This window comes from Hakea prostrata, chromosome 1, assembly GCF_041222555.1.
Source record: "Hakea prostrata isolate BN-2017 chromosome 1, UWA_Hpros_2, whole genome shotgun sequence".
Lineage (NCBI taxonomy): Eukaryota > Viridiplantae > Streptophyta > Magnoliopsida > Proteales > Proteaceae > Hakea > Hakea prostrata.
In genome coordinates, this window is record NC_142600.1 from 14,340,468 (window position 1) to 14,359,858 (window position 19,391).

Sequence of the window (19,391 nt, forward strand, 5' to 3'; positions counted from 1 at the left end):
CTATCCCAAAAGACACTATCTTCTTCGAGCGGGATAATACCTCTCTCTTATAGAATTAGACTCCTCAACTGTAGCTCACAATATTCTTCAAGTTCTTTACCCAAAAAGAGAAAAAGAGTGAGCGCAGCTAGCTCAACTTGGGATATAGAAAATATTAGCCAATAGCTAAAATGAAAAGGTTAAAATAATAAAGTATTATAAAAAATAAAAATAAAAAAAGGATTAAAATAAAAAGTGGAGATGAAGCTAGGGTTTTTCATGAGTAGCCAGCACCAGCACTGGTGTGAAGTGGCCACGCATACAATACAAGCAACCCCCGCATTAAACATTAAAATCTTCCTCCCTCCCGCCTCCCGGTGTAACACACGGAGGAATAAACTACAGGGAAGAGGGGGGAACAAGGCGGAGAGGGAGAGTGGGGCCGGTCAATAAAAGGTCAAAGCTGTGACATACAATATCACTGTACACGCGTCACGTTACTAGCAGAGACCTCCTTGGATTTCCATCCGTGTCGTCTTGTGATCACACACGTTCGCTTGTCTAGTTAGTTTCATGTAACGTATGTCTATCCTATCCCTCACTCTCCATCTCTCTCTACCCCTTTCGTCTCTTTTCCATTCCAACAAGCCCAACCCACCCTACTGTAATTACGTACTAGATCTCTGCTCTATAATGTATGTATGTATGTAGTTGTCTTACCCAGTTACCCCACCCCCACCCCCTCCAAAAAGATAAATAACACTATACTGTAATGTAATGTAATGTTTCTCAGAGAGAGAGAGAGAGAGAGAGAGAGAGAGAAATGAGAAATTGTTATGAGGAACCGAAGAAGAAAGAGAGAGAAACTATTGAATCTCAGAAAAGAGGGGGGGGAGGGAGGGAGGGAGGGATGGGTGATGGGACCAACGTTTCCTGTATAGCATAAATTCCATCTTATCGTGGACGACACGATCCGATTGTGCCGCTCATTTTGCACACACAAACCCACTCTTCCTCTTTCTCTCTTTGTGCTAATGGAGATGGGTGAGCACTACGGGCTGCCGGATCTGCGACAGTTGATGGGTGGAAGAACGCTTTTTCCGGCAGTTTCCCAAGCTGCTCATGCTGACCACCTCTCCGGCAATGGGGATCTATCAAACCGCCAGCATTTTGAGATGATGATGATGATGGGTGGTCACCAGGTAGCAGGCGAGGGTGTGTTGCCTCTTCGAGTTGTGGATTTTCATCATCCTGATCATCATTCCACCTCAACTTCTACTGCAGCAGATGCAGCTCCTTCTACTTCTGAAAAAGAAACCTGCATTAATGGAGGTGATGGAGGGAATGGTAGGTGGCCCAGGCAAGAAACCCTCACCCTTCTGGAGATCAGATCTCTTCTGGATCCCAAGTTCAAGGAAGCTAATCAAAAAGGACCTTTATGGGATGAAGTTCTCTAGGTATGTAAACAACTACAACATCTTGTGTGTTCTAACCAGCATGATCAGTGAGTGTTTCTTCTTCTCCTGTTGGTTTTCTTTTCCCTTATTACCTTGGACATTCAAGCATTCTTTCTTTTCTTACTGTTTTTCGTTTTCGGGGAATGACAGCTCCATGAAGTTTACTTAATTAGAACTTAGACTAGAAGCGCAAGTGAGTACCTCCTTCCCCCCTCTTCCCCTCTCTCTCTCTCTCTCTGTATTGGTTCTTACTATTTATGTAAGGGAGGAGAGAAATCTGCTGACTTATTCAAAACTTAATTTAAGTATCCATGTGTGAGACACCTCCGTGAACCTAGATCGCAGCGTTTGCTAGCGTTTTTATTTTATTCCAGTTCTATATTTCAAGTTTTTTTTAATAAACAGATATCAAGAAGTGAATATGATTATGATAGTTAGCCAGGGACTTTTTCTGTATGTATACACTTACATTTGTTTTAACTTGGTTGAGTGAGTTTTCTTTGGGTGTTGCAGGATAATGGCAGAGGAACACGGGTACCAAAGGAGTGGGAAAAAATGTAGAGAAAAGTTCGAGAACTTGTACAAGTACTACAAGAAGACCAAGGAGAGTAAAGCTGGAAGACAAGATGGGAAACATTACAGGTTCTTTCGTCAACTTGAAGCTCTCTATGGAGATACAGAAAAAGAAACAAACAGCACTCCACCTCCACCACCAGTGACAGCAGCCTCAGAGACCTTTCGATTTCAACCCACAAGCAATGACAGCAACCCCCAACAAGCGAATCAGCTAGTACAAGAAGCCTCACAATCACAGCAGAAGCACTGTGAAAGCCTCAGCCTTTCTAATTCCTCGGATTTCGACACTTCTTCCTCGGACGACTCGGTTGAGAAAAAGAAGCTGAAGATGCAAGACAACGTTAACCAGAGTCAAAAGCGGGGTCGCAGGAGTTGGAAGGTGAAGATAAGAGACTTCGTGGACTTACAGATGAGGAAGCTAGTGGAGAAACAAGAGGCGTGGCTGGAGAAGATGCTGAAGACTCTTGAAAGCAAAGAAAAAGAGAGGATATCTAGAGAAGAAGCATGGAGGAAGGAAGAGACGGCCCGTTTGGATAGAGAATACAAATTTTGGGCTCACGAACGAGCTTGGGTCGAAGCTCGAGATGCTGCCCTAATGGATGCCTTGCACAAATTTACTGCTAGAGAACCCAAGGCTTTATCACCTGAGGATGAAAATGGAAGCGAGACCCTAAATGATTGCTCAGCAAATAATAATAACTGTGGTAGTGGTTGGGAGGAACACGAGATATCATGCCTGATTAAACTAAAAAGCAATATGGAGTCGAGCTTTCAGGAAACTGGGGGCTCAAATGCAATGCTGTGGGAGGAAGTATCGTCTAAGATGGCTTGCTTGGGTTACAACCGCAGTGCAAAGAGCTGCAATGACAAATGGGAGAGTATTAACATTAGCAACAATATGGGTAGTAGGAGTAGCATGGAGTACTGCAACAACCTTAAGGGACTAAAACAGAATTCCAGAACAAGGGCTTCCTTCCATAATATTCTTCATCTACCTTTCAGACAGGGAACACAAGAAGAACAAGTTCCAGAGACCTCTCCTTCACCCTCTAACTCTAATTCACGTACTGCAGTGCATGACAGCTGCTTTCGGTACCTGATGGCTGAAGAGGAACCCTTGTGGCAAAACTACGATGTCAAGCTCAACAAAGGAGACGACAACTCTTAATTTTTCTGGAATTAACAAGTAGGACTTTTTCTTCTCTTTTTCTTTTCATCTGTTATCGTGTTCTTGAAGAGAGGGATGGGAATTGACAAAGTACTTAACTTTCTTATCCGGGAAATGGGTTTGTGTGTCTGTAGGGGTGGGGCAAATTAACGGCCGACTAGAGGATTAATTTTATGTAGAATCTAATGTGAATGGCTGTTAGTTCTTAACTCTCTCAGGAGACTGGAAGCTTTGAGCAAGATCTTACCACTTCCGTAACCCATGGAATCAATCTGCGTGTTAATGGTATGGGATCATAACAAGAAGATTCAAATACTGTCAAGTTAGGGTCTTTCTGTTCTTATCTTATGCGTCAAGTGGTGACCTGTTACACGTAAGCTTACTCCTATAATGGAAAACCTGAGAAAACTTTCCAAGGTTCATCATGTCGCATGGAAGATTCATGCAAACACAGCTTTTAAGAGGTTATATTCGCTTAATTAATGCAGTGTAGCAGTTTTTTTTTTTTTTTTTTAAGTGTACTCCTTTTTCAGGTCTGATCTTTCCTTCCTTTAAAGTCCAAATGGGTTCTAATTTCTAAAGAATTCCATTTAGTGCTTGCTGAATCACGTACTGTAAAACCTTGACCACAGGGTCTATGGTTCAAATAAAGCAACCAGCTGCCGTGTTCCCCTATCCTTCAAGTAACTAAGAAGTGTCTTCTTCTGAACGGATAAGTGGAGACCATCTTGATCTTTGTTATTTAGTTAGTAGAGCAAGAGAAAAAGCCATATACTTCAAATCAATCATGTTCTCCTTCAAAAGTTTATATTTCCCATCAGTTAGTGATGTGTTGTCGGTTGATTATGTCAGATATAGGAACCTCCGGTCTGTTTCCTTCAAGGGACAACTCCTCTAAGAGCGAGGCTTCATGGGTGGAATCCAGACGTTTGGGGGCAAAGCATGGTAGACATCACAGGAAAGCACTAGTGTGATGGTGGTGCCAGAACCACCCAACCACCCCTGGGTGGCAAGGTTGAACAGTGGCTCCATTTCTCTCCCACAGAGGGTGAGAGAATGACAAATACAGAGAGATGCTTATGTTTGATTTGACATCTCAGTTTGTACTGAACAAATAATACAAATGGTTCTCCCCCTCCCCCACTCCTCCCTTCTCATACATGCATCTTCCCTGTTCACTTGCTCAGGTTTCCCTCCTCAAACTGGGAAGTTCTTGACTTTCTAAATCAAAAGCTTCTTTGCTTTTTTTCTTCTTTCCTTCACGTTTTCGTTCCTTTGCAAGTTTACAGCTCCTGACACCTGACCTGCTAAGGTAGCATGGCTTGACTTGAATCCATTTTTGAGTTTAATTTGTTCCTTCGATCATTCCAAACCTTACCCTCTTGCTGAAATTTGGAATGGTGGAGCCAACCAAACGATTTGAGGAAAAGAATAAGGAAGTTACTGTTATATAATTAAAATCCAAATGAAGATAGTACCAGCAAACAACTTCCAATCAACAGAACTTATTAACCGGGAAAAAGTGAAAAAGAGAATTTTCCTTGTGTAATAGACCTGTTCAGCATTTTGTCGATCATGTTCAAAATTTTCATCAACCATGTCAACAAAGAAAGAAATAACACAAGTTTTCCATGGGTTCTTAACTGTGTTTGAGGGATGATTCTTTTAACAAGTCACGGGTATTAGTCTTGAGGGTGGTTTAGTTAGTAAAAAATCTATACTTTCAAATAGGAAGTCAGAGTTTTTAATTGAATCTTTTCTAGACTAGGAGTGAAGTTCAACTTTAATCTAAATTATAAGTAGACATCTACCAATCTTGACCACTCTCAAGATGTGATTAAGGTGCGTATAAGTTGGCCCAGACTCGAAAGAAAAAAATCACGAATGTTACTTGCCTAGCCCACAGATGTTTAGATAGACATTACCAAAAAAAAAATGGCTAGAACATATACATATTTAAAGCCCACTTATAATTTTTCTTTTCTGTTTTTTCAGATATAAGGCCACTTATAATAATAATATCTATGCATAGCATATCTTTTGGATAATTCGTTTTGGTCTATGCTATAGATTAATCAAAGGGTTGAAATCGCATGGATCTCATACATTGCCGTACAGTGCTCTCTGTATTTTAATCCCATAAACAAATTTCATGGCATGTTTGATGCTCTGCTCGAAAGAGCCTATGAAAAAGCTTATTTGCCTAGAAGGCGATGGCAGAAGCGACGTGTTGCCTCTGGTGAGTTTTCAAGTCACATTTCTATGGACCAAGAGTGGGCCAAAGACTGACTTTACGTCAACTTTTAAAACTAAAAAAGAAGAGAGAGACAGAAAAATTTTAAATTGAGGATTTATCTTATGATAACAATAAATCTCAGACCTAAAAGAATCAGTGCTGCCGAACTAGAACTAAATCTGCAATGAAAGCATTGAGGAATGAGGATCTATCTCAGTTTTGGAAGCTCACATGATGTTGGTTTATTTTTCCCCTGCACTTTGGTGTCCATGATGATCGACAAGAAAGGTTCAACAGTGGCAACTGTGATGATCAGGCAAACATCATATACAGCTAGGAAAGAAAACATGTCAAGAGCATACGAATGCATGAGATGAGCAAACTCAGAGAGTAGTTATTTACTAGCACCAATTTTGGCGAAAGGCAGAGCCCATCACAAAGTAGCAACCGGAACTGATACACAAGTTCAAGCAATCAAAAACCCTACAAACTTATTCACCGAACTCTACCAAACAAAAGAAATAAACCTCTTTACCCCCCTACAAAGAGGAACCTCCAATTGCTCACCCCATCTCCTCTTTCCTATCTTATAAGCATTGAAATTAAGGTGAGGACCCAAAACTTGATCAGTACTTGTAGTCCTTGACATGGAGACTCTCTGAGACACCTTCTCCAGCTCCAGCATCTCCCTTGTAGACACCAAGGGTTGCTTCGGAGTTTGCCTTGCACCTCTTGAAGAAGGCAGCCTGTGCCTTCTCAACCAACTCCTCTTTCCCTTGCCATGCCTTAAGTGTGCTCGCCTGCAGGGCACGTCCAAAGGAGAATGTTAGGGCCCATGGCTTCTTACCCTGGAATGCGTTGATGGCATTCAAATTCAGAGATGCTTCCTCCTCACTCTGTCCACCAGACAAAAACACCACGGCGGGGACTGCTGCAGGCATTGTGCGCTGTAAGGTCCGCACGGTGTACTCAGCCACAACCTCTGGAGCTACCTTCTTTGACTCTGATCCAGGGGTTACCATGTTGGGCTTCAACAAAGTTCCCTCTAGGAGGACATGGTGGTCATTCAGTGCCTTGTAGCAAGCTGCAAGGACACGCTCCGAAACTTCAGCACACTTGTTGATGTCATGAGAACCATCCACGAGAATTTCTGGCTCAACAATTGGAACTAGACCATTCTCCTGGCAGATGATGGCATAACGTGCTAATCCATTGGCGTTCTCATTGATGGCCAGTTGAGATGGCTCATTTGGGCCAATGTTGAGCACGGCACGCCACTTGGCAAACCGAGCACCAGCTTCATAATACTTCTGGCACCGCTGTGCAAGGCCATCAAGCCCCTGGGTAGTGGTCTCACCATTGGTTCCAGCAAGCACAACTGTACCCTTGTCGACCTTGATGCCAGGAAGAACACCAGCTTCCCTCATGACATCGACGAAAGGCTTACCAGCAGCAGTTTTCTGGTAGAGGGTCTCCTCAAAGAGGATAATACCACTGATGTACTGGAGAGCACCTGGAGTGCAGAAGAGGAGTTCACGAAGTGCCCGCCTGTTGGACTCAACGTTCTCGACATTGATGCTGGATAGACGCTTGCCAATTGTCCCAGTGGACTCATCAGCGGCAAGGATACCCTTACCAGGGGAGCCAATGTAGGTAGCATTGGCGATAAGTTCATCTGCAACAAATCAAAGAAGGATCGCCCAACAATTGAAAGTAATTCAGCAATTCAAAGTGGATAATGCATCGAATCAAAAGATCAGAAACATGGAATATTCAAACCCATTAAATTATTAAAGAGAACAGAATAAGGGATCAGTAAGCAATATCATCGAGATCGAAACTACAACCTACAAGCACAAATAGGGATTCTGAAAGATCGAGAAATTATGATTCTTAAGTGCTACTGTGATTTATGCTATGTGATAAAAGACAGTGTTCTGGGCATATGAACTCTCTTTAAGGATAATAAATCAAGCCATACTGCTGGCCAAACCAGTTAGGACATTCCCCTAACCTAATTGTTCCATAGTCTATAGCTTTCGACTCAGGAAGACAAACGAGGATGCCCAAAACATTGACACTCTGTTATCTTTAACTCTATAGCCTGTTGGATCAGAAAATAGAATCTTTGAAAGATCCAATCTTCATGAACAATTGAACATCACAGCGAATTGCCCGATTTATTTCTAGTACTTATCTCTACATGTTGCTTGGCTCATGATAGCACAGATAAATAACTAAAGAGAACGAAGAAGAAAGAAAGCCGATCTCAGTTCCTACCAGTCAATGCAATCTATCGAACACTAGAATCGCCTAATGTTCAAACCCAAATAGAAAACACCGCACTAACTACTTAATCCAAGTAAGAACAAAGATAACACATAACATGTTGAAGAAAAAATCCCAAAAATCCAATAGAAGATCTGAACAAATAGAACCAATTAACAAGCAAAAAGGATCCCAGATCCAATAACCACCAACTAAATGAAGTCAAGTGAGAAAAAAAGGGCGAAACCCAGATCAACAACAAAGCCCAGTACCCCCATTGACAAGTATTTTAGCTACTCTAGCAATATGTGACGATGAAAAAGACATTAAAACACAAAAAAACCAAGAACAAACCCAATAGAAACCATAAGTAGAAGAGAGAATGAACCGAGGAAGTAGACCATTACCATGGTATTTGCCTTTGTAACAAGACATGTTTGAGATGTGTCGAAGACTGGAAGCTGAGAGAGATTTTCGTTTCTCGCAATGAAGAAGCACAGGAGAGAAGCTCTGGAGAAGACAACAGAAGAAAAGCGTATATAAAGAGGAGACAATTGGGGTTCGGTTTCCATTTAGGTGAGCGCGAGCCTGCGCGACAAAGACGGGTAAGTGAGGAAAGAAAAGCGTTGTAACGTTGTTATTGTCAATATGGTGGACGCTTTGTGTGACGCGCCTTAAAACGAGTCCCCAACACGTACGGTCAAGATACGATATTTTTCATGAACGAAAAAGATCTAGGACGTACGTTATGAAAACGCTCTATATTATGCTGCAGTGGCGGAGCCCCGTTGGATGGCCCTTGAATTTTTTTAAATTTTAAATTATACTTATATTTTTTTTTTGTTATTTCTCTCACTTTACATGTGGAATACTACTATTTGGCTCTCCTTTAAAAATTAAAAATAAAAATTTAAGATAAAGATAATGGGTACAAATGTCACTCTTAATCATTATCCACTTAGTTTTCATTAAATCCCTAATTTTAAGAAATAAAAGGTTAAATTCTAATTAAAAATTAACTAACGATCCATGAATTTCTCTCTATATATTCTTATATATTTTTATTCCTATTTATTATCTCATTAATCTCCTCTTTTATTCCTATTTTTTCTTTTTTTCTTTTTCTCACACGAATTATACAATAGTGGAGTAGTTAGCAGATATTAGAATTTTCCTAAATCTTCTCCACAGTTATCAAGTATTCATTCTTTCTTTCTCAAATTATTCCTCTCTTTCTCACACTCAATTTCTAGTATTCTTTTCATATAGTATAATTTGTTTTCCGTTGTTTTTTTTTTCTCCTAAATTTTTTATTCTACTAATAGCAATTTAAATCTCGTTCCATTGCTTTTATCATATCTAATCATAATCATTGATTTTTATTTTTATTTTTAATTCTAAGTTTTTCTCCTAAAATTTCATTTCATATTAATCGAAATTTAAATCTCGTTTAAAATTTCAGCCATAAGCATTTATTTACTTTATTTTAAGTTTTTTAAAGTTTTTCTCCCACAATTTTAGTCTTTACTTTATTTTAATATATTTTTTATAATTTACTTATAATTGTGAGATCTCCGTGGAGGTCTATCATTGGCCCACATATATTCCACCCCTAACATTCAATCTTGCTCCGCCCCTGATTATGCGGCTTTCTTCTCTACGCACACCCCAAGCCATGTTTCTGGAAATAATTTGGATTTTTGTTCGCGGCTGCGCGGGTATCCATCCGCGCAGCCGTCAGAATGTGCCATGTGGAATAGAGAAAATGAACGGTTTAGATTCTTTCACTAAATTTTTATATTTAAAATATTTTATAAATTACAATTATTCGTCCCTTATACTTTTTAAATTTACAAAATCAATCCCTGTTCATCTCCATGAGAATCAAATTGTAAACTACAAACTCCTCGAATCTCTCCAGTGTTCACTTTGCCTTCACCGAAAAATCACCGATGGGCTCCTCTGGTGACTTTTTTTCAAAGTTGCAACATGAGAGAGATTTTCTAGCAACAGATCAATTTAGTAGAATGAATGTAGTGGGTTTGTGGTGTAAAGGGAAGGCATAACTGTTGGAACAAAAGGAAAGAAGACGAGCAAGAACAGAGTGATAGGAAAAACTCCAGAATACTCTTCACTTAATCGATTACCAAAGACCAGCTTTAATGCATTTTTAAAGAGACTCTATGTAGACTTCAAAACCAGAAAACCATAACTAACAGTCCTATAAAAATTAAAAACAAAACAACTTCTCAAACGGGACTCAACCTCCACAAAATAGCTAACTACTTTACACTCGATCAACTCCTAAAAATAGCAACAGAAATCAGCAACGGAGAACCGTTATATGTAGAAGACTCATTTTCCCACCATTCTACCAAATTATCTCTTCTTCTTCTTTCGGCTTCAGCACCCAAAATCCAGATGTTTCTTTTGTGGGACACCAAACCAAGAGCTTCGGGAGGAAGAGGAAACTAGGAACTGCTTGTCTTACAAGATTGAGAAGCTTGCCAGAGGACAACCCGTTTGTCTGCCTCTGGATGAGCAACGGATTTCCCGTTCATAGAGGCGATATCTTCCATGCACACCATATGTTTGCTTAAATGCTCAAAAGAACCACTACGCCACCTAATGAACCTCTTCAATCTTGGTTGAGTGCTTTTAGAGATACATTACTAAGTTGAATATCTGCTACATTGTGACAGGTAATGGAATGGGTAATTAGAGAAAGAGCTTGATTACTCTTATCTGTTGGTTGGAGTTCACGGTTAAGCTTCATGGGATATGCAAGGTGAGAGTCTTTTCTCCTCCTGAGTTCACGAAAATCTCTCTCATGTTGCCCATCGGTGATTTCCGGTGAAGAGGAGTTTGTAAATCCGGTTTATCTCTTATGTTGCCCATCGGTGATTTCTGGTGAAGAGGAGTTTGTAAATCCGGTTTAGGATTTTGTTCACACCGAGATGAGCAGGATTGATTTTGTAAATTTAGAAAGTATAAGGGACGAATAATTGTAATTTATAAAACATTTTAAATATAAAAAATTAGTGAAAGAATCTAAACCGTTCAATTTTTCTATTCCACATGGCACATTCTGACGGCTGCGCGGATGGATACCCGCGCAGCCGCGAACAAAAATCCAAATAATTTACCACCTAAAATTTCATACAAGTCGCTTTACACGTCAGCTTCTTGCCCAGGCAGTTGTGACTTGTGAGTTCTGACCTTTTTTGTCTTTTCTTAGTAAAACTAACAACTAACAAGGCAGCTTTGATCTTTGCAACCCGGTTCTCCGTTCTACACGTATCTGGGTTTCGACTCGGGTCGGGTTTGAGATCTATGGGCCTCCTCGCTTTGGGCCAGCAAAATCCAGGTTCTCAGGGCTGAAATCCATAGAGGCCCAGGTTCTTTCTCTATTCTCTAGGTTAACGGCGGACCCAAGTTCCCTGTAAAGCAGAAAAAGCCAACAAGGAAAATGAAGAGAAATTTCTTTAGAAAATAAAAACCCACGGGTTTGGGTTTGGGTTTGGATTCGGATATGGTAGCTAGTGGGCCAAGACCTCTGGATGGGAATTTGGAAGATTCCCTACACCGGAGATAAGCAATTGTCATTATTAGCGAGTTGCAGTTGCGGAGGGGCAAAAAAGAAAAAAATAAAACACGTGAGTGAGGGCGACAGGTTAGTTGCTCACGGTCACGGGTGATTACTTTTTAGACTTCACCTTTTCCCTCCAAATCTAGGGCAAGATTTTTCACTTTAGTCTGCAATATTGTCAACCATCGAGATTTTGATCTTAACCGTCTGTCTCGTTTTTAATCATCTGCTAGACGGAGGGTCGAAATCTCAACCTTGACCAGTAGATGATGTTGCGCATTTGACACACAGCATTCAAGTCTACCCCTCCATTGAGAGAAAAAACTATAGTGAAGTTCATGAATCTGTAACCATAAGATTCGAATATGGACACATAACATTCATCTAATCCAAAATCTCATTATTTTCATCTATCTTTTTTATTTTTTGGTAAAAAGGGGGGGGGCCCCCCCCTTATTTTCATCTATCTTTTTTTTTTTTTAAAAGCGGAAGAACCCACCGAATAGAACAATCAGCAAATAAGAGAAAAGAAGAACACAATAATAACAACTAAGAGAAAAGAAAGACACAATAATATATGGGCAAGAGAGAAAACTCCACTATAAATAAAGAAATATCCAAGAGAGAAGATATTTGGGATGATTAAAGAAGAAGGAAGAGGCATTCTTTTATAGCCTCTTCCTCTCCACATATTCCCACATCAGTCGATGTGGGACTAATATTACAACAATCTCCCACTTGGAGATTAGATTGAGAACCAATCAATCTCCACACTAGTCTCTATCTTGCCACCACCATGCTGTCTATGTCTCTATCAAGCCATACAAGGATCTGCACCAAATGAACTTGTCGGTATTGATTGCTTTTGTCAATGCATCCGCTAGGTTCTCTTTCGTGTGGATTTTTCTGCATATCCACCCTTCCGTCTTCCACCACTTCACGAACAAAATGATATTGTACTTCTATGTGTTTTGTCCTGGAATGAAAAAGTTGGATTCCTTGCAATGTGCAAGGCACTCGGCCTGTCACAATACAAGAGAATCTTCTCGTGTTTGTGCCCAAGTTCTTCCATGAATCTTCTTATCCAGATTGCTTCTTTACAAGCTTGTGTAGCGCCATATACTCACATGTTGTAGACGAGTGCTACAACTGTCTGTAGTTTAGATACCCGACTCCACGGCTCCTCCGCAATTGTAAACACATAGCTAGTAGTGGATTTCCTTTTATCAAGATCCCCGCAAAATCGGAATCAACATATCCTCGTGACTAAATTCGGATCCTCCATAACATAAAGCGGCATCCAAGGTTCCTTTAATGTATCTTAGGATCCTCTTCACTATAATCCAATGCTCTTGTCCTGGATTCGCCATATGCCGACTAATCACTCCCACTACATGTGCAATGTCCGGTCTTGTACATATCATAGCGAACATCGGACTTCCCCTTTGCTTGATGCATACGGTACTCGAGACATCTCCATCCTCTCTGCTTCATTGCTAGGACACATACTTGAGGATAACTTGAAATTAACGGGAAGAGGAGTAGAAATTGGCTTACGAGTCTTGCATATTGAAGCGGCGCAAGACTTTCCTTAAGTAACTCTTCCGAGATAGCCAAATCTTCCTGTTATTTATGTCTCGGTGAATTTGCATCCCTAGAATCTTGTGCGGGTCCCGGATCCTTCATTTCAAATTCCCAGCCAAGCGAGCCTTAATCGCGATGATCTTTGTTGGGGCACGACACCAACATATCATCGACATACAACAGTAAAATGATGAAATCATCATCACCAAACCTCTTGAATACGCACAAGGGTGCGAAGCAAGTCGTTGTATCCAAGGCTCAATATGAAGGAATCAAATCTCTTATACCAACATCTTGGCGCGTTTTAAGCCGTATAGAGATTTGTTCAACAGCAAACCAAGTCCCCTCGGTTCTTCAAAACCTAGGTTGGAGCATATAGATTTCTTCTTCAAGATCTCCATGAAGAAATGCGGTTACATCTAACCGCTCAAGATGTAGATCAAACGTAGCACAAAGTGCGAACTATCGGACGGAGTAAGTCGAACCGGAGAAAAGATTTATGTGAAATCGACACCTTCTCCACGAGCATATCCTTTGATCACCATTCTGCACGATACCGCTCTACTTGATCATCAACGTGTTTGATCTTGTAAACCCATTTGTTACCAATGGGCTTCCTTCCGTGCGGTAAAGGTACAAGCTCCCACGTCTTATTCTTATGAAGAGCTTAGTCTTCTGCATAGCTGCCATCAAAGTGACGCTGAGCTATCAATCGCTCTCACGAATGTTGATGGCTCACCATCTTGTTAGAAGACGGATGCAATGTTGCTCTCCATAATATAATCAGAGCCGAGGTTGGTGTATGTCTTTCACGAGGTGACCGTCGAACTTCTACAATTGTAGACTCAACGGTACTTGTCTCATTTTCGATTCCGCCCGAAGAATTCGGATTGGACTCTCTTCCTCTGAACTATTGTACTCTCGGAATTTCTATTGAAATGCTACTCACATCTTCCTGCGGCTATCTGCAAAAATGACATCTCCGATGACGACTTTGTGGCGGTGGGATCCCACGATCGATACCCCTGACTCCATCGGCATTTCCCAAGAATGCATTACGGATTTTGGATCCAACCGAAATTTCTGGGGATGATACATCACGTACAGGACTCCCAAATGTGTGCGGGTGAATAATCAAGCGGCGCCGAGTCCACATCTCCATCGGTGTCTTCAAATCAATCGATCTTGTTGGTGATCGATTAATCACATAGCAGCGGTGACGGCACGCCCAAAGGACTTAGCCATACGCGGTTCTCAACATGGCTCTCGTTCTTCGAGTAGAGTTCTATTCAACCGCTCGCTACTCCATCGTGAGGAGTGTAAGCCACCGTGAGTTGTCTCTTGATGCCTTCTTGATTACAAAACTCAAAGAAGTCATCCCGATATTCACCGCATTGCGTCCGAGGCACTTGATTTTCTTCTCGGTTCGTTCAACTGCGCTTTGAATGTTTTGAAAACTGAAAACACATCGACTTCTTCTTGATAGGAAACACCCAACATCTTCGGAATAATCATCAATGAAAGATACATAGTACCTTGCTCCTCCCGGAGATGTAACCGGTGCTGCCATACATCGAGTGAACTAATTCAGAATACTTACTCCGGAATCGGATGCATTGAACTTCAACTACGCGCTTGTAACACGGTGCTCACAAAAGGGTAATGAAACCGGAGACCGGGAGTAATCGCTGCGAGAACCTTCAACCCTGCTCGACATGTGGGCCAATTTCGATGCCACACTTTTGTCATCTCTTCGCGACCGGTTGATGCAACCGATGCTACGCCTCCAGGACATGTTTCTCCCATTACCGTACAAATGCGGCGCCCCTCAGCTTTCATTACAACTAGCGCTCCTTTGCGATCCTCATCATTCCATTTTGGATGCGTGTCTTGCACCCAATTTCATCTAATTGTCCCAAAGACAATAGATTCTTCTTAAGCCCTTCACATGCCGCACATTTTGAATAGTGCGTACCATACCATCGTACATCTTCAACTTGATGGTGCCAACTCCAACAATCTCCAAGGCATGATCATTTCCCAGTACACAGACACCGAGAGATAGGTTCATAAGTTTGAAACCAACTCTGCGAGAGGTCATGTGCCATGTTGCTCCCGAATCCAAGATCCAAGCATCACTATGTTCCAATCTATCCTTGGCGCCATTCGATTACCGAAAGAATCCCTCCTTCAACGCACCCTGAGATGTTCTACCTTATCTACAATTTGATGAGGTGAAGTGATTTGGCTCATACAATTTGATGAGGTGATCCCAAACCTCCGAGTTCTCATGCCCGCTAAAATATCATCGATAATGCTAAATGCAAATCGAAAGAGCGATCGCATCACGCACCGTGCGGAACCGCGGCCGAACACGATGGCTCGGCTTATCTTTTATCAATAATGCCTCATCTTCATTTCCATAATGAGAATTTCGTGCCGCAAACTGCCGATGTCAATTTTTTCGCCATTGCTTCTATCACGAACCTGTTGTTGGGAGAATAACTCCCACTATCACGGAAACTGTCTCGAGTTATCTCCACAGATATGGTTGAACCAAAATGCACCGGAAAATCCGGAAAGGCGGAGGGAACAAGCGGCCGCAAAAACCGGACTCCTAGACAAAATTTCCAGACATGCAAATCACCCAATACACCTCAGGATACCCGAAAAGAAACCACGGAAAGGACTGGGACCTCCGAGGATGAAAAACAATATCTTACTTATTTCGAGGAAGGATCCACCAAGTGGCAATCAGAGCATACTATAAGTAGATATACACCCTAAACCAAACAAACAAACCCCAAGGAATTCCCGAGTGAAGGGAACTGAAACGAGCATACGAAAAAACGCGAACCGCGGGTTATGAAGAACCACGAATAGAAAATCAGAAATAAGAGAAAAGAAGAAACAATAATAACAACTAAGAGAAAAGAAAGACACAATAATATATGGGCAGAGAGAAAATACATAAATAAAAATATCAGAGAGAAGATATTTGGGATGATTAAAGAAGAAGGAAGAGGATCCTTGCCTCTGCTCTCATTATATTCCCTCGGTGGGGGGGGGGGGAATAAAAAAAAAAAAAAAAGATTAATTTATTAAAAAAAAAAAAAGAGAAATATTTTTAAGGCAAGGCGTGGGGAAAAAAAAAAAAAAAGAAAAAAAAAAAAAAAGAAAAAAGAGGGGGGGGGGGGGGGGGGGGGGGGGAGGGGAAAAAAAAAAAAAAAATGGGGGGGGGGAAGGGAAAAAGAGAAAAAAAAAAAAAAAAAAAAAAAAAAAAAAAAGGAATTTTTTTTTTTTTTTTTTTTAAAATTGATGTGGGAAGAAAAAAAAAAAAAAATTGAATGATACAATGGCTTAATTGAGTATTATATTCAATTGTTTCAATTTATAATTAATATTTAGAGTTAACTATTTTAAATGGATGATCTTAATTTAAAATTTTCTTAACATATTTTGCATCATATGAGAGATTATGAGGAGATGAACTTGGTCTAGAAACAACTAGTGAGTGGGTAGGATTGATAGAATATGCCCAGAAAAATGTTTTGTTTTGCTATTTTTATTTGGTGAGGTCTACGGTATGAAATTAAAATACTGTTTTTAATGCTATTCTACCAAAATAATTAGATTAGATATATACGCTATTAAATTGTTTATAATATATTCAATAAGTTTTTAACTAATGTACATATTTTAATAGGAAATGAAACGGCATTAAATGTGGCCCTTCCCATATAATTTAGCATAGGTCAACATGTCATAATAAAAATATTATCTGAATTTTATTTAAGGGCCATACATAAATAGAATCATTTAATTGGTTAGATGTCAAACCTGCAGTGTCTTTTTTATTAGTTTATTTCATATGGTATTGTATTTTTCAATTGTTAATTTTAATTTTAATAATTTTCAATATATTACATTATGATGTGGGAAGATGATTTTTGGGCTGAAGCATATCTTATAAGACGTTATCGCTAAAAAAAATTGAAAAATAGATTTTCTCTTTTTTTAAAGTAAAGAGTCATTTTACACATAATTTCAAGTATAAAACAAAAACAACAGACGTTTACAAATCATTTGTACCTTATATATATTTTCAAATTTTTTATTTTCTTTTATAATACATATACTTTGATCCATAGCATCAAATTTGGTTGACATGCAATGATCAATTTTTTTTGTTTACCTTTTTCATATTTACATCATTGTTTTATGATGCATATGAATTTTCTAATTGAATATTCATGCTGGTTGGACGGAACTAGTACATAAAGGGAAAAGTAAAACGGGCCCGGGTCGACCAGGGTGGTTGGGTAGTCACCTATAAAGATTAAACTAGATTCAATAATAATAATACTTTGAGAAATAGGGGCGGAGCCAAGATTGAACATGAGGCGGAAGCGGGGGGGCTAAATAATGAGTCCAGATCATCTCTCCGTCAGGCGAAACTAACACATTTTCACTATAAACGTTGTATGGGCCCATGTGGGATCCACCATAGATAACAACAAAAATATAAGACTAAAAATATAAGTAAATTAATAAGAAGACTAAAATGTAGATAACACAATTATAGATAAGTTATTCAAAATATATTAAAATAAAACATAAAATTGTACGATTAGATTTGTTACCATTTAATACTTTAAAACATCATGAAAGAAAGAAAAAAGGGGAGAAATTGTGAGAGAAAAAATAATCTAGCACGGAAGGCCTACTCAGTTCCTGGTCCGAGTTATTGGCCATATTCCTCTAGTTGGTTACTAAAGTTATGTTCAGGTTTCCATTATGTCCCTATCTCTTAATGAAAGTTTGATTGCCAAAAAAAATAATACGTATAACAAAACAATTGATGCCTTGAGTCCTTGCCTTGTGGTTGTGGCGACTTCATTGATGGATTACTTTGTTTTGTTTCTGTAATGCCGACTCCATATTTAACTGCATTTTAATAAATAATTTATTTTAATTTATTAAAAAGAAGGCAATTATTCTACTCCTTTTCTTTTTTTTTTGAAGTTACTTTAACTGATGCAATAAATCCCACCTTACATAAACAAAGCACCCTTAATTTGATTGGAGTTAAGGAAAGATGCTTATTTTAATTGTTTGTTTATCATATATTATTTATTCTTTTATTATTTTATTAAATTATTTAAATGATTGAACTTAGTGTAAAGAAATCCCCAACATATTATATAGCTATATATGTTTGGATTGTTTATAATTATATTGAAATTTGTCTGATTGATAATAAAGTTAGTGTCTGATTCATGATTTTTGAGTAATAAAGTCGCAAATCCGAGACAACAAAGCATGGTTTTCAAAACTTTTGAAAGAAAAAGTAAATGTTTTTATAGTGGAATATGCTATCAATACCCAAACACAAGGCAACAAAACAATAAAAATGGCCAGCCATACAATTGTTTTGTGTTTTGGGCCCAAAAAAAAAATGGAAAATTCAATTGCTTTATGCAAACTCGGGTCGCTTTCTTTTGATTGCAAGGATCATGCTTCCCAAAAAACATTTCTTCCCAACAAAAATAATGCTAGTGGGGGTGATTTTCCCCCAAATTTCATTGCATCCAATCAGCTTCATTCTAGCAAACTAGCATGGGACTTCATTTGGTATCCATCTCTATCTTCTATTCATTTTTACAAGCTAGAATGGGACTTTAGGGTTATGGGTTTTTGTTTTGATAAAGTATAAATTTACTTAGATGGAGCTTAAAGGGCTTTCTAATTTCTATATATAAATATAAAAAAGCCAAGGAGTGGTAATGAGCAAAAGGGTCTATGTTGTTGAGAATCTACCAACCCAGCTAGAAAGTATGTGATAGAATTGGTGTTACTCAAGAAGTATAGATAAGAAAACCACATTAGCACCTTGCATGGTTGACCTTAATCCCCTAATATCGTCTACAATCCTCAGAACATCTAGGCTTCTAGCGGATGGTTTCTGTTTTGGTCTTGCGTGTAGCAGGGAAATTAATTGGGCATTGTTAGATTCCTGGTGAAATGAAGTGAAGTGTTTCCCCAGACCCATCTGGATAAGGTCTTCACCGACAATTGATTGTTAGTATGTTGAACACTCCATGATTGCAAGTAAGGTTACCTTTTTGAATTCCTCAGGGTCGCACCTAAGCACCCAGTCTATGTTAATATGTTATCAAGCATTCAAGCTTGAAATAGAGAAAGGAAAAACATCAGAAATACTAACATATCTTAAACAATCAAGAAGACTTACAACAATGACCGCATAGCGCAGTGGATTAGCGCGTTTGACTTCGGATCAAAAGGTCGTGGGTTCGACTCCCACTGTGGTCGCTTTTTGTTTTATTCTGTTTTGAACGTTCACCTTCTACATGGCTCAGCTTGAGTTTTGAGTTGTATTCGGAATTTTAAGAAGCCCATCAACGGCCCATCATCGCATAAAGGTGTGACGTTCTATCCAGATCTTGAGTCTGCAAGCCCATCTGCCCCGGGAAAACTAAAATCACCTCCTCCTCTATAAAAACGAAAAAGTTA

At 39.5% G+C, this 19,391-nt stretch overlaps 2 protein-coding genes and 1 non-coding gene across 3 annotated transcripts; 2 read left to right on the top strand and 1 right to left on the bottom strand.

Annotated features, from left to right (window-relative positions):
- Window positions 1–913: 913 nt before the first annotated feature.
- PTL (Duplicated homeodomain-like superfamily protein) lies at window positions 914–3,451 on the top strand. Its single transcript, XM_089147241.1, is given in 2 exon segments — window positions 914–1,436; window positions 1,927–3,451. Coding segments are annotated over 2 exon segments (1,677 nt in total). The 5' UTR covers window positions 914–1,013; the 3' UTR covers window positions 3,181–3,451.
- Window positions 3,452–5,608: 2,157 nt separating this feature from the next.
- On the bottom strand, window positions 5,609–8,251 carry LOC149027696 (fructose-bisphosphate aldolase 1, cytoplasmic-like). The gene is made up of 2 exons (XM_089165065.1): window positions 8,092–8,251; window positions 5,609–7,091 (listed from the first exon to the last, which is right to left on the bottom strand). The coding sequence occupies exons 1-2, from the start codon at window positions 8,117–8,119 to the stop codon at window positions 6,043–6,045; spliced, it is 1,077 nt and encodes a 358-aa protein (XP_089021191.1). The 5' UTR covers window positions 8,120–8,251; the 3' UTR covers window positions 5,609–6,042.
- Window positions 8,252–19,116: 10,865 nt separating this feature from the next.
- On the top strand, window positions 19,117–19,190 carry TRNAR-UCG (transfer RNA arginine (anticodon UCG)). The gene has a single exon. It is a non-coding gene; the product is annotated as a tRNA-Arg (tRNA).
- Window positions 19,191–19,391: the final 201 nt, after the last annotated feature.